A 15,143-nucleotide genomic window follows, 5' to 3' on the forward strand; every position below is an offset into this window, starting at 1 on the left:
TCATGTGACTGTTACAATGAACACATTCAAAAACTCAGTAAAAGGAAATTGACTAAAAAAGAGATTGTAAAACTTACTAGTGCTTTTTTCTTGTGATTCGCCAGTAGAATCCTCCTCTGAACTTGATTTTGTGTGGCTTGACGTTTTGGTGGGACTTCTGGTTGTGATGGTGGGGCTTGGTGTTGTGGTGGTGGGGCTTGTTGTTGTGGTGGTGGGACTTGAGGTTGTTGTGGTGGGACTTGTTGTTGTGGTGGTGGGACTTGATGTTGTTGTGGTGGGACTTGAGGTTGTGGTGGTGAGACTTGAGGTTGTGGTGGCGCCTGACATGGTGGTGGCACGTGACGTGGTGGTGGGGCTGGATGTTGTGGTGGTGGGGCTTGATGTTGTGGTGGTTGGGCTTGATGTTGTTGTGGTGCGACTTGAGGTTGTTGTGGTGGGACTTGTTGTTGTGGTGGTGGGACTTGAGGTTGTTGTGGTGGGACTTGAAGTTGTGGTGGTGGGACTTGAGGTTGTGGTGGTGGGACTTGAGGTTGTGGTGGTTGGGCTTGATGTTGTGGTGGTGGGGCTTGATGTTGTGGTGGTGAGACTTGAGGTTGTGGTGGTGTCCGACGTGGTTGTGGTGCCAGACGTTGTGATGGGAACTGAAGTTGTGGTGGGTCCTGACGTGGTGGTGGGACTTGAGGTTGTGGTGGGAGTTGAGGTTTTGGTGGGGCTTGATGTTGAGGTGGTGGTTCTTAATGTTGTGGTGGGGCCTGAAGAGGTAGTGGGACTTGAGGTTGTAGTGGAGGGGCTAGAGGTTGTTGTGGGACTTGTGGTTGTTGTGGGACTTGAGGTTGTTGTGGTGGGAATTGACGTTGTGGTGGTGGGACTTGAGGTTGTGGTTGTTGGGCTTGATGTTGTGGTGGTGAGGCTTGATGTTGTGGTGGTGGGGCTTGATGTTGTGGTGGTGAGACTTGAGGTTGTGGTGGCGTCCGACGTGGTTGTGGGGCCAGACGTTGTGATGGGAACTGATGTTGTGGTGGGTCCTGACGTGGTGGTGGGACTTGAGGTTGTGGTGAGAGTTGAGGTTGTGGTGGGGCTTGATGTTGAGGTGGTGGGACTTGAGGTTGTGGTGGTGGGACTTGAGGTTGTGGTGGTGGGACTTGAGGTTGTGGTGGCGCCTGACGTGGTGGTGGGACTTGAGGTTGTGGTGGGAGTTGAGGTTGTGGTGGGGCTTGATGTTGTGCTGGGAGTTGAGGTTGTGGTGGGGCTTGATGTTGAGGTGGTGGGACTTAATGTTGTGGTGGGGCCTGATGAGGTGGTGGGACTTGAGGTTGTGGTGGTGGGACTTGATGTTGTCGTGGAGGGGCTTGAGGTTGTGGTGGGGCTCTTACATTTTGGATCCTTTGACTTTGAATTGGAATTTGAACAAGAAGGTGGAGCATGGGTTTCTGAAAAGGTTAGAAAGAAGAAGGGGTAGGACAAAACAGAAATATAAAATCCAAGAATTAATATATATTATGTATATCATGTGACTGTTACAACGAACACATTCAAAAACTCAGTGAAAGGAAATTGACTAAAAAAGAGATTGTAAAACTTACGAGTGCTTTTCTCTTGTGATTCGCCAGTAGAATCCTCCTCTGAACTTGATTTTGTGTGGCTTGACATTTTGGTGGGACTTCTGGTTGTGATGGTGGGGCTTGGTGTTGTGGTGGTGGGGCTTGTTGTTGTGGTGGTGGGACTTGAGGTTGTTGTGGTGGGACTTGTTGTTGTGGTGGTGGGACTTGAGGTTGTTGTGGTGGGACTTGAAGTTGTGGTGGTGGGACTTGAGGTTGTGGTGGTGGGACTTGAGGTTGTGGTGGTGAGACTTGAGGTTGTGGTGGTGGGACTTGAGGTTGTGGTGGGAGTTGAGGTTGTGGTGGGGCTTGATGTTGTGCTGGGAGTTGAGGTTGTGGTGGGGCTTGATGTTGAAGTGGTGGGACTTAATGTTGTGGTGGGGCCTGATGAGGTGGCGGGGCTTGATGTTGTGGTGGTGAGGCTTGATGTTGTGGTGGTGAGACTTGAGGTTGTGGTGGTGTCCGACGTGGTTGTGGGGCCAGACGTTGTGATGGGAGCTGAAGTTGTGGTGGGTCCTGACTTGGTGGTGGGACTTGAGGTTGTGGTGGGAGTTGAGGTTGTGGTGGGGCTTGATGTTGAGGTGGTTGTTCTAAATGTTGTGGTGGGGCCTGAAGAGGTAGTGGGACTTGAGGTTGTAGTGGAGGGGCTAGAGGTCGTTGTGGGACTTGTGGTTGTTGTGGGACTTAAGGTTGTTGTGGTGGGAATTGAGGTTGTGGTGGTGGGACTTGAGGTTGTGGTGGTTGGGCTTGATGTTGTGGTTTTGAGGCTTGATGTTGTGGTGGTGGGGCTTGATGTTGTGGTCGTGAGACTTGAGGTTGTGGTGGCGTCCGACATCGTTGTGGGGCCAGACGTTGTGATGGGAACTGATGTTGTGGTGGGTCCTGACGTGGTGGTGGGACTTGAAGTTGTGGTGGGAGTTGAGGTTGTGGTGGGGCTTGATGTTGAGGTGGTGGTTCTTAATGTTGTGGTGGGGCTTGGTGTTGTGGTGGTGGGGCTTGTTGTTGTGGTGGTGGGACTTGAGGTTGTTGTGGTGGGACTTGTTGTTGTGGTGGTGTCCGACGTGGTTGTTGGGCCAGACATTGTGATGGGAACTGAAGTTGTGGTGGGTCCTGACGTGGTCGTGGGACTTGAGGTTGTGGTGGGAGTTGAGGTTGTGGTGGGGCTTGATGTTGAGGTGGTGGGACTTGAGGTTGTTGTGGTGGGACTTGTTGTTGTGGTGGTGGGACTTGAGGTTGTTGTGGTGGGACTTGAAGTTGTGGTGGTGGGACTTGAGGTTGTGGTGGTGGGACTTGAGGTTGTGGTGGTGGGGCTTGATGTTGTGGTGGTTGGGCTTGATGTTGTGGTTGTGAGGCTTGATGTTGTGGTGGTGAGACTTGAGGTTGTGGTGGTGTCCGACGTGGTTGTGGGGCCAGACGTTGTGATGGGAACTGAAGTTGTGGTGGGTCCTGACTTGGTGGTGGGACTTGAGGTTGTGGTGGGAGTTGAGGTTGTGGTGGTGGGGCTTGATGTTGTGGTGGTTGGGCTTGATGTTGTGGTGGTGGGGCTTGATGTTGTGCTGGGAGTTGAGGTTGTGATGGGGCTTGATGTTGAGGTGGTGGTTCTTAATGTTGTGGTGGGGCCTGAAGAGGTAGTGGGACTTGAGGTTGTAGTGGAGGGGCTAGAGGTCGTTGTGGGACTTGTGGTTGTTGTGGGACTTGAGGTTGTTGTGGTGGGAATTGAGGTTGTGGTGGTGGGACCTGAGGTTGTGGTGGTTGGGCTTGATGTTGTGGTGGTGAGGCTTGATGTTGTGGTGGTGGGGCTTGATGTTGTGGTGGTGAGACTTGAGGTTGTGGTGGAGTCCGACGTCGTTGTGGGGCCAGACGTTGTGATGGGAACTGATGTTGTGGTGGGTCCTGACGTGGTGGTGGGACTTGAAGTTGTGGTTGGACTTGAGGTTGTGGTGGTGGGACTTGAGGTTGTGGTGGTGGGGCTTGATGTTGTGGTGGTGGGACTTGAGGTTGTTGTGGTGGGACTTGTTGTTGTGGTGGTGGGGCTTGTTGTTGTGGTGGTGGGACTTGAGGTTGTTGTGGTGGGACTTGAGGTTGTTGTGGTGGGACTTGTTGTTGTGGTGGTGGGACTTGAGGTTGTTGTGGTGGGACTTGAAGTTGTGGTGGTGGGACTTGAGGTTGTGGTGGTGGGACTTGAGGTTGTGGTGGTGGGGCTTGATGTTGTGGTGGTGGGGCTTGATGTTGTGGTGGTGGGGCTTGATGTTGTGCTGGGAGTTGAGGTTGTGTTGGGGCTTGATGTTGAAGTGGTGGGACTTAATTTTGTGGTGGGGCCTGATGAGGTGGTGGGACTTGAGGTTGTGGTGGTGGGACTTGATGTTGTCGTGGAGGGGCTTGAGGTTGTGGTGTGGCTCGTACATTTTGGATCCTTTGACTTTGAATTGGAATTTGAACAAGAAGGTGGAGCATGGGTTTCTGAAAAGGTTTGAAAGAAGAAGGGGTAGGACAAAACAGAAATATAAAATCCAAGAATTAATATATATTATGTATATCATGTGACTGTTACAAAGAACACATTCAAAAACTCAGTAAAAGGAAATTGACTTAAAAAGAGATTGTAAAACTTACTAGTGCTTTTTTCTTGTGATTCGCCAGTAGAATCCTCCTCTGAACTTGATTTTGTGTGGCTTGACATTTTGGTGGGACTTCTGGTTGTGATGGTGGGGCTTGGTGTTGTGGTGGTGGGGCTTGTTGTTGTGGTGGTGGGACTTGAGGTTGTTGTGGTGGGACTTGAGGTTGTTGTGGTGGGACTTGTTGTTGTGGTGGTGGGACTTGAGGTTGTTGTGGTGGGACTTGAAGTTGTGGTGGTGGGACTTGAGGTTGTGGTGGTGGGACTTGAGGTTGTTGTGGTGGGACTTGAGGTTGTGGTGGTGGGACTTGAGGTTGTGGTGATGGGACTTGAGGTTATGGTGGCGCCTGACGTGGTGGTGGCGCCTGACGAGGTGGTGGGGCTGGATGTTGTGGTGGTGGGGCTTGATGTTGTGGTGGTGGGGCTTGATGTTGTGGTGGTGAGACTTGAGGTTGTGGTGGTGTCCGACGTGGTTGTGGGGCCAGACGTTGTGATGGGAACTGAAGTTGTGGTGGGTCCTGACGTGGTGGTGGGACTTGAGGTTGCGGTGGGAGTTGAGGTTGTGGTGGGGCCTGAAGAGGTGGTGGGACTTGAGGTTGTAGTGGTGGGACTTGATGTTGTGGTGGTGGGACTTGTGGCTCTAGTAGCGCCTGATGTGGTGGTGGGGCTTGATGTGGTGGTGGGACTTGAGGTTGTGGTGGTGGGACTTGAGGTTGTGGTGGGAGTTGAGGTTGTGGTGGGAGTTGAGGTTGTGGTGGGGCCTGAAGAGGTGGTGGGACTTGAGGTTGTAGTGGTGGGACTTGATATTGTGGTGGTGGGACTTGAGGTTCTAGTAGCGCCTGATGTTGTGGTGGGGCTTGATGTTGTGGTGGGACTTGAAGTTGTGGTGGTGGGACTTGAGGTTGTGGTTGTGGGACTTGAGGTTGTGGTGGTGGGACTTGAGGTTGTGGTGGGACTTGAGGTTGTGGTGGTGGGACTTGAGGTTGTGGTGGTGGGACTTGAGGTTGTGGTGGCGCCTGACATGGTGGTGGCGCCTGACGTGGTGGTGGGGCTGGATGTTGTGGTGGTGGGGCTTGTTGTTGTGGTGGTTGGGCTTGATGTTGTGGTGGTGGGGCTTGATGTTGTGTTGGTGAGACTTGAGGTTGTGGTGGTGTCCGACGTGGTTGTGGGGCCAGACGTTGTGATGGGAACTGAAGTTGTGGTGGGTCCTGACGTGGTGGTGGGACTTGAGGTTGTGGTGGGAGTTGAGGTTATGGTGGGGCTTGATGTTGAGGTGGTGGTTCTTAATGTTGTGGTGGGGCCTGAAGAGGTAGTGGGACTTGAGGTTGTAGTGGAGGGGCTAGAGGTCGTTGTGGGACTTGTGGTTGTTGTGGGACTTGAGGTTGTTGTGGTGGGAATTGAGGTTGTGGTGGTGGGACTTGAGGTTGTGGTGGTTGGGCTTGATGTTGTGGTGGTGGGGCTTGATGTTGTGGTGGTGAGACTTGAGGTTGTGGTGGCGTCCGACGTGGTTGTGGGGCCAGACGTTGTGAATGGAACTGATGTTGTGGTGGGTCTTGACGTGGTGGTGGGACTTGAGGTGGGAGTTGAGGTTGTGGTGGGGCTTGATGTTGTGCTGGGAGTTGAGGTTGTGGTGGGGCTTGATGTTGAGGTGGTGGGACTTAATGTTGTGGTGGGGCCTGATGAGGTGGTGGGACTTGAGGTTGTGGTGGTGGGACTTGATGTTGTCGTGGAGGGGCTTGAGGTTGTGGTGGGGCTCGTACATTTTGGATCCTTTGACTTTGAATTGGAATTTGAACAAGAAGGTGGAGCATGGGTTTCTGAAAAGGTTAGAAAGAAGAAGGGGTAGGACAAAACAGAAATATAAAATCCAAGAATTAATATATATTATGTATATCATGTGACTGTTACAATGAACACATTCAAAATCTCAGTAAAAGGAAATTGACTAAAAAAGAGATTGTAAAACTTACTAGTGCTTTTTTCTTGTGATTCGCCAGTAGAATCCTCCTCTGAACTTGATTTTGTGTGGCTTGACATTTTGGTGGGACTTCTGGTTGTGATGGTGGGGCTTGGTGTTGTGGTGGTGGGGCTTGTTGTTGTGGTGGTGGGACTTGAGGTTGTTGTGGTGGGACTTGTTGTTGTGGTGGTGGGACTTGAGGTTGTTGTGGTGGGACTTGAAGTTGTGGTGGTGGGACTTGAGGTTGTGGTGGTGGGACTTGAGGTTGTGGTGGTGGGACTTGAGGTTGTGGTGGTGGGACTTGAGGTTGTGGTGGGAGTTGAGGTTGTGGTGGGGCTTGATGTTGTGCTGGGAGTTGAGGTTGTGGTGGGGCTTGATGTTGTGGTGGTGGGACTTGTGGCTCTAGTAGCGCCTGATGTGGTGGTGGGGCTTGATGTGGTGGTGGGACTTGAGGTTGTGGTGGTGGGACTTGAGGTTGTGGTGGGAGTTGAGGTTGTGGTGGGAGTTGAGGTTGTGGTGGGGCCTGAAGAGGTGGTGGGACTTGAGGTTGTAGTGGTGGGACTTGATATTGTGGTGGTGGGACTTGAGGTTCTAGTAGCGCCTGATGTTGTGGTGGGGCTTGATGTTGTGGTGGGACTTGCGGTTGTGGTTGTGGGACTTGAGGTTGTGGTGGTGGGACTTGAGGTTGTGGTTGTGGGACTTGTGGTTGTTGTGGGACTTGAGGTTGTGGTTGTGGGACTTGTTGTTGTGGTGGTTGGGCTTGATGTTGTGGTGGTGGGGCTTGATGTTGTGTTGGTGAGACTTGAGGTTGTGGTGGTGTCCGACGTGGTTGTGGGGCCAGACGTTGTGATGGGAACTGAAGTTGTGGTGGGTCCTGACGTGGTGGTGGGACTTGAGGTTGTGGTGGGAGTTGAGGTTGTGGTGGGGCTGGATGTTGAGGTGGTGGTTCTTAATGTTGTGGTGGGGCCTGAAGAGGTAGTGGGACTTGAGGTTGTAGTGGAGGGGCTAGAGGTCGTTGTGGGACTTGTGGTTGTTGTGGGACTTGAGGTTGTTGTGGTGGGAATTGAGGTTGTGGTGGTGGGACTTGAGGTTGTGGTGGTTGGGCTTGATGTTGTGGTGGTGGGGCTTGATGTTGTGGTGGTGAGACTTGAGGTTGTGGTGGCGTCCGACGTGGTTGTGGGGCCAGACGTTGTGAATGGAACTGATGTTGTGGTGGGTCCTGACGTGGTGGTGGGACTTGAGGTGGGAGTTGAGGTTGTGGTGGGGCTTGATGTTGTGCTGGGAATTGAGGTTGTGGTGGGGCTTGATGTTGAGGTGGTGGGACTTAATGTTGTGGTGGGGCCTGATGAGGTGGTGGGACTTGAGGTTGTGGTGGTGGGACTTGATGTTGTCGTGGAGGGGCTTGAGGTTGTGGTGGGGCTCGTACATTTTGGATCCTTTGACTTTGAATTGGAATTTGAACAAGAAGGTGGAGCATGGGTTTCTGAAAAGGTTAGAAAGAAGAAGGGGTAGGACAAAACAGAAATATAAAATCCAAGAATTAATATATATTATGTATATCATGTGACTGTTACAATGAACACATTCAAAATCTCAGTAAAAGGAAATTGACTAAAAAAGAGATTGTAAAACTTACTAGTGCTTTTTTCTTGTGATTCGCCAGTAGAATCCTCCTCTGAACTTGATTTTGTGTGGCTTGACATTTTGGTGGGACTTCTGGTTGTGATGGTGGGGCTTGGTGTTGTGGTAGTGGGGCTTGTTGTTGTGGTGGTGGGACTTGAGGTTGCTGTGGTGGGACTTGTTGTTGTGGTGGTGGGACTTGAGGTTGTTGTTGTGGGACTTGAAGTTGTGGTGGTGGGACTTGAGGTTGTGGTGGGGGGACTTGAAGTTGTGGTGGTGGGACTTGAGGTTGTGGTGGTGGGACTTGAGGTTGTGGTGGTGGGACTTGAGGTTGTGGTGGCGCCTGACGTGGTGGTGGCGCCTGACGTGGTGGTGGGGCTGGATGTTGTGGTGGTGGGGCTTGATGTTGTGGTGGTGGGGCTTGATGTGGTGGTGGTGAGACTTGAGGTTGTGGTGGTGTCCGACGTGGTTGTTGGGCCAGACATTGTGATGGGAACTGAAGTTGTGGTGGGTCCTGACGTGGTGGTGGGACTTGAGGTTGTGGTGGGAGTTGAGGTTGTGGTGGGGCCTGAAGAGGTGGTGGGACTTGAGGTTGTAGTGGTGGGACTTGATGTTGTGGTGGTTGGACTTGAGGTTCTAGTAGCGCCTGATGTGGTGGTGGGGCTTGATGTGGTGGTGGGGCTTGATGTTGTGGTGGTGGGGATTGATGTTGAGGTGGGTCTTTGCGTTGTGGTGGGGCTTGATGTTGAGGTTGGGCTTTGCGTTGTGGTGGGGCTTGAGGTTGTGGTGGGGGGGTCTGAGGTGGTGGTGGGCTTTGAGGTTGTGGTCGAGTTTGATGTGGTGGTGGGGCTTGAAGTTATTGCAATGCTTAATGTTGAGGTGGGCCTTAGCGTTGTGGTGGGGCTTGGTATGGTGGTAGGGCTTGAGGTCGTGGTGGGTATTGAAGTTGTGCTGGGCGTTGAGGTTGTGGTGTGACTTGATGTTGAGGTGGTGAGACTTAATGTTGTGTAGGGGCCTGAAGTGATGGTGAGACTTGAAGTTATGGGGCTTGATGTTGTGTTGGGGCTTGAGGTTGTGCTGGCGGCCGATGTGGATATGGGGCCAGACGTTGTGGTGGGGCTTGATGTTGTGGTGGGTCCTGATGTGGTTGAGCTCGAGGTTGTGGTTGGGTTTATTGTAGTGGTGTTGCTTGAAGTGGTGGTGGGGCTTGATGTTGTGGTGGTGCGACTTGAGGTTGTGGTGGTGGGGCTTGATCTTGTGGTGAGACCTGAAGTTGTAGCAATGCTTAGTGTTGAAATGGGCCTAATCGTTTTGGTGGGCCCTGAGGTGGTGGTGGTTTGACTTGAGGTTGAGATGGTGGCGCCTGACGTGGTGTTGGGGCTTGATGTTGTCGTGGTGAGGCTTGATGCTGTGGTGGGCCCTGAGGTGGTGGTGGGACTTGAGGTTGAGATGGTGGCGCCTAACGTGGTGGTTGGGCTTGATGTTGCCGTGGTGAGGCTTGATGCTGTGGTGGGACTTGACGTTGTGGTGGGACTTGAGGTTGAGATGGTGGCACCTGACGTGGTGGTGGGGCTGGATTTTGTGGTGGTGGGGCTTGATGCTGTGGTGGCGGGGCTTTGCGTTGTTGTGCGGCTTGAGGTTGTTGTGGGGGGGTCTGAGGTGACAATGGGATTTGAGGTTGTGGTGTGATTTGAGGGTGTGGTCGGGTTTGATGTGGTGGTGCGGCTGGCAGTTGTTGCAGTGCTTAATGTTGAGGTGGGTCTAATTGTTGTGGTTGGTCTTAAGGTGGTGCTGGGGCTTGAGGTCGTGGTGGGGCTTGAAGTTGTGCTGGGAGTTGAGGTTGTGCTGGGACTTGAGGTTGTGATGGATCCTGATGTGGTGGTGGGGCCAGACTTGGTGGTGGGACTTGATGTTTTGGTGGGGCTTGAAGTTGTTGCTGGACTTGAGGTTGTGGTGGGGCTCGATGTTGAGGTGGGGCTTAGTGTTGTGGTGAGGCTTGACGTGGTGGTGGGACTTGAGGTTGTGGTGGCAACTGGCATGGCGGTGCGACTTGAGGTTGCGGTGGAGTGGCTTGAGGCTGTGGGACTTGAGGTTGTGATCGGACTTGATGTGGTGTTGGGACCTGACGTCGTGTTTGGGCTTGATGTCGAGGTGGGCCTTGTCGTTGTGGTTAGACTTTTGGTGGTAGTAGGGCTTGAGGTTGTGGTGGGGCTTATCGTTGAGGTGAATAACTCCTTATAACAATGACCTTGGTGAAATAGAGGAAGGTACTAACATGATCCACTGAATAGCATGTGAAATAAAATATGGTAACATGAGAGCAATGAGAGCAAAAAAATATAAAAGAAAGGGGTTCACATTTCAACTCACATCTGGAATGTTTATCCTCTGCACTTGCTTTTTCTTTCCTTGATGAGTCCTTATGAGATTGATCTTGGTAAAATAGATTAGTATTATTTCAATAGATTTTCTAATCATTTGAAATTTAACATGGCATCTTTAAGTCACACAGAGAAACTACGAGTTAAATTTGAAAAAAATAATAGGAGCTCTGTTAGTCACCACTGTCATCAGCAGAACATATTTTGTCTTTACTGAACGGACACTTATTAGTATGACCTTGGTTTAAATAGATTTTTGTGATTAAAGTCTATTCTTTATGTCATGTCAAATATAGTATGGCAATACGGCATCGTTACAACACGGAGAGGAACAGAGGAGGAAAAATAAAAGTTACTCACTTTTGGCATTGTCTTTAGCATTCGCTTTGTGTTTCTTGGATGGATGCTTATGAATATGACCTTTATAAAACAAATCATTGTGATTAAGATTTATTCTGCACTATTGAATGAAACACAACATGGAAACCTGAACAGATAAGAAAATGAAACTCACGTCTGGTGTTATCTTTAGCACTTGTTTTGCCGTCCTTGGATGAAACCTTATGAGATAGACCTAAGAGTGAAATAGATTGTTGTGATAAATTATTTAACATGTGAAATACAACATGGCTACCTTAAGAAACAGTAAAGAATGTAAAAAAATCCATTGCACCAATTTTGTCATTCCTGGGTAAATTCTTTTAAGCGATCTGTGTGAAACAGATTGTTTGCACTAAACTTTTTTTTGCATTGTATGTGAAATTAATAGAAAATAATGTAGATCAATGTAATTTTTAACTCCCTTCTGGCAACAGGACATATAAAGTTTGGTTTGATTTTTGAGATGGGCCTTGGGGAAATAGATTTGGATCATTGAATCTGCATAACATGTGGTATATAACATGGCAACATGGCATCCCTAAATTGCAGAGAGAAACAGAAGGGACTATGAACAAAAAGCCAGAGCTCTGTTACTCACCACTGTCAGTATCTTCAGCAGAACTCGTTTTGTCTTCACTGGATTGACCTTGGTGTAAAATATTATTGTGACTAAATTTTTCTGCATTTTGAAACAGATTTGTGTCTTTAAATCTGCATTTCATGTGGTACAGTATATAACATGGCAACATGGCATCCCTAAAATGCAGAGAGAAACAGAAGGGACTTTGAACAAAAAGCCAGAGCTCTGTTACTCACCACTGTCAGTATCTTCAGCAGAACTCGTTTTGTCTTCACTGGATTGACCTTGGTGTAAAATATTATTGTGACTAAATTTTTCTGCATTTTGAAATTGATTTGTGTCATTAAATCTGTATTTCATGTTATATATAACTTGGCAACATGGCATTCTTAAAATGCAGAGACGAACAGGAAAGACTATGAACAAAAAGCCAGAGCTCTGTTACCTTAACATTAGGAAACAGAAAGAATAGTCTGAGTGTTGTTACTCACTGCTGTCATTAACACTTGGATCAGGAACGGATACACCTTTCTGAGATTGACCTTTGTAAAAAGATTACTGTGATTAAACTTTATTCTGCATTTCATGTGAGAGGCTAAACATCGGGATTTATATGGCAACATGGCATCCGGCATTCACACAGTTAGACAGAGATGGAATATATGAAAGAAATGCTAAAGTCTGTAACTTACCACTGTCAACTTCAATTATTTTGTCTATTGCCGAGTCCTCTTGAGACTGCTTGGGCGGCAACATGTTTTTCACAATCCTTCCATCACTCACACTGGCCACCAGTAGGACTAGACTTAAAACTAGTAACATCTTAACTGAGAGGACTCTCCTCATTTCTCTTTGTTTTTGTGTATCTGTGGCTATTGAGAGTGGGAAAAATAGAATATAGAAAAGCCAAAGACACGGTAAACTTAAAGTGAACAAAGAAATAATTCAGGCAAAAATATAACAAATTAATTTACACATCACCTCCATTAAAGAGCGAAGCATATCACTACCAGTTTGTTATGGACAATCAGAGAAGTGAAATCGAAATGTTTGTTCACAATTTTTCATGCATATACTGATATACAGATTGATAAAAAATGTTATGAAACTGAACTTAGCGTAAATATCTTAACACTGTAAAAACACACTTTGACTGTGAAATTTATGCAAAGTTTATATACACAGGCCCCCAGATCTCTATGTGGACAATACAGTGTGTCATAAGACTCTTTCAAAATACAAAAATCTCACCTAACTCATCTTTTCTACACTATATGGCACAGACTACGGTATCTACATTGATACCCTGCTGAAACCATCACAGAAATACTAACGATTTGCATTAATACCAGTATGATCGCTTTCCTGTAGCTCAGTGGTTAGAGCACCCTAACAACGACAAGGTCAAAGGTTTGATCCCAAGGGATTGCATGAACTTAGAATCAAAAATGTTTAGGATAATGCAATGTAAGGCGCTTTGGATAAAAGCATCTGCCAAATGAATAAATGTAAATGTAAATGTAAATGTAAATAGCTTTTCCATTAGTATTCCAATTCCGATTCAAAACAATACAATTCCTATTATAACCATTAAATCCCATTGAAATAATAATACATTTTCTATTGGGTTTTGAGCAGGGTTCTATTGTTTATTTTTCAGCAGGCATAATATCTTAAAAACAATTATTTGTGATGGACTGTTCATGCTCCCTGAACAACATTTTCACAATTTACGTTTTAATTTAAGCCCAATAAATCTTGCCATTCTCATCCATGGATAACCATATGCCATAAAGGATGTAAAAATTATCTTTCTGCATAATGTCAACCTGACCAATGAATCAAAGCATCTCTAAATCCTAAGTGTTTCTCTTTTGACCTTGAGACCTACACTTAAAAGTGTCTTTTTTGTGGCCCCTTAACTAGTTAGGGTTAAAAATACAGCTCCCAGCTGAAATTTTTTTTGTAATACATATAACTACAATATGATCCAGTTGGAGACCTCATGTTTATGTGAATTCAAGAAGCGACTTCATTTTGGGTCATTTACAGTATATCGCTCCTCTTCTTTGGAAATCTGGTACCTCTGATTTTATTGGTCATAAATCATCATTTTTATTTATACTTAATATTTTTCACTGGGTTTTGCAAATATCTGACCAATAAAAAGTATTAAAATGTGCCGATCAATAGCATTTAATCATTTAATATAGTGTTTTTTCCATTTCCTGAAAAACTGAAAGGTTTCAGAAGGATAGCAACAATATATGAACTCTTTTTTTATTATGTTATTGTGTTTATATTATGTTTAATAGTGTATTAGTTTAGTTATTATGGCCGAAATCAAAACAAACAAACTGCAGTTTGAATGATACTAATTAAAATAAAAAAACATGATAAAAAAACAGAGTTCTCTCATTTTGGAACCAAACTCTTCATATTATATCTATATAGTATGTGTGTACAACAGACTCAACCACATCTACCCTCAGAATATCTTTTATAGCATTCCATTTGTTTTTTGGTGATACTAGGTTTCAGTCCAACAGTGACGATATTTACAATATAGCGCAGCCACAACCACATCAACCATCACTATATACACAATATGCCACAACCATTAATAACATTCTCAATATGTGCATACGAAAATGTGTCTTCACAGACTTTGCACTAGACTCAATATTTGAGAAAGACATCGGTAAATATTGTACAACAAATTAAATTTTCCTTTAAGCCTTGGCATTAATTTCCATTAATAATCTTAAATCAGAAGCTGGGCCTGAACTGGTGCTTTTATACTTCAAATAAAACCATTTTATAACAACTTAATTCAATTCAGTTAAATATTTTTTCTACTAACAATATAAATTACAACATAATATTTTGAAGAAATATACATATTTAGTGTACAACAATGATGAACAAGGCCTATCTAATTCAAACAGATGGAATAACATATGAATGAAGAGTCTTACCAGATGTGCAGTTGTTTGAGAAACAGTAGTGCTTTACTGTCCTGTATCCTGCGACCCATAAGTTTTATATTCCTTACAGTCACCACCTGCTGATGCACCTGTGCTATAGGTTCAACCCACCATTGTTTTTCTGTACCAGTCAGAGGAGAATACACTCTCTCTGTAAAATTTTGGTACCTCCCAATAGTCTTAAGTAAGGCAGTCATTTCTGTACAGCAATATAATGAAGCTTGGCAAAAAAAAATGCAAAACAGGTTTTATGGCATAAATTACACTTAACTTTTTCTTGCATGACCATTTCAAAAGAGGCATCCACACAGTGACATTTCAAAGAGTCCGTCTTCATCACTTGTATAACAGAAGATAGAATTTGTTATATTAGGCATTGAATGCGTCTGAATTTTTTAGGCCAAAATATCCAAAAACCGGTGTACATCGTATGGGAAGAAAAACAGCAGGTAAACTATCACTATTTACAAGCAGATAAATGATGTACATGAACACACAACACTTTTCAAATCGCTCATTAAATACAGCGACGGCTAATTCAACTGAAACAATGTTTCAAAATGTATCTTACGAAAACCCAGTGACGTACATTTAAAAAAGACTATAATTATGAGTAATGAATGGAATTATAGGTGGGGTTTGGGAGGTGAAACAGTAGCAATTATGCTGACAGGAGTGGGGTAAGTATACTTGATTGACAGGAACTGATGAACGTTGAACAAACTCCTCCTGAGCTTTTGGGGAAAACTTGCGCATCCACTCTATAAAAGTGAATGATACAGTGACCAAATATCCATCCACCAAACCGCAACGTTTGTATACTTTTACCAAAAAGAAAATGAAAACCACAAGATTGGATTCTGTTTAGGTCACATCTTAAAAAGCAACATTATTTGATGATTGACCAGAAGATGTAACTGACCAAAGATATGTTGTATGAATGATGCTTGCTTTAACAAAACATACTAAAATCAAATACTACACTTTAACTTTATCGATATAGACAATTCCACACCTCCTTAGTG

General features: G+C 46.3%; 2 protein-coding genes across 2 annotated transcripts in view; one reads left to right on the top strand and one right to left on the bottom strand.

Moving 5' to 3' along the window:
• Positions 1-9,828, bottom strand: LOC130436440 (mucin-2-like). The gene is made up of 8 exons (XM_056767090.1): positions 7,904-9,828; positions 6,183-7,597; positions 5,075-6,029; positions 4,845-5,005; positions 2,432-4,058; positions 1,683-2,281; positions 303-1,025; positions 1-8 (listed from the first exon to the last, which is right to left on the bottom strand). The coding sequence occupies exons 1-8, from the start codon at positions 9,826-9,828 to the stop codon at positions 1-3; spliced, it is 7,413 nt and encodes a 2,470-aa protein (XP_056623068.1).
• The window catches only part of LOC130436449 (protocadherin Fat 1), a 21,729-nt gene continuing 16,412 nt past the window's right edge, over positions 9,827-15,143 (top strand). The window contains exon 1 of the mRNA XM_056767096.1: positions 9,827-10,012. Within this exon, the coding sequence (XP_056623074.1) occupies positions 9,827-10,012 (186 nt within the window). The remainder of the gene's footprint in view (positions 10,013-15,143) is intronic.

The sequence above is a fragment of the Triplophysa dalaica genome, chromosome 2 (assembly GCF_015846415.1).
Source record: "Triplophysa dalaica isolate WHDGS20190420 chromosome 2, ASM1584641v1, whole genome shotgun sequence".
Lineage (NCBI taxonomy): Eukaryota > Metazoa > Chordata > Actinopteri > Cypriniformes > Nemacheilidae > Triplophysa > Triplophysa dalaica.

Bases quoted from the DNA above. Each gene is read 5' to 3' on its own strand.
- LOC130436440 (XM_056767090.1), bottom strand. From the start codon at position 9,828: ATGCCAGTTGCCACCACAACCTCAAGTCCCACCACCACGTCAAGCCTC. The intron at 4,059-4,844 runs GTCCCACCACCA...AAACCTTTTCAG, and splicing joins AGGCGCTACTAGAGCCACAA to AAACCCATGCTCCACCTTCT. The intron at 2,282-2,431 runs GTCGGACGCCAC...AACAACCTTAAG, and splicing joins ACGTCTGGCCCCACAACGAT to TCCCACAACAACCACAAGTC.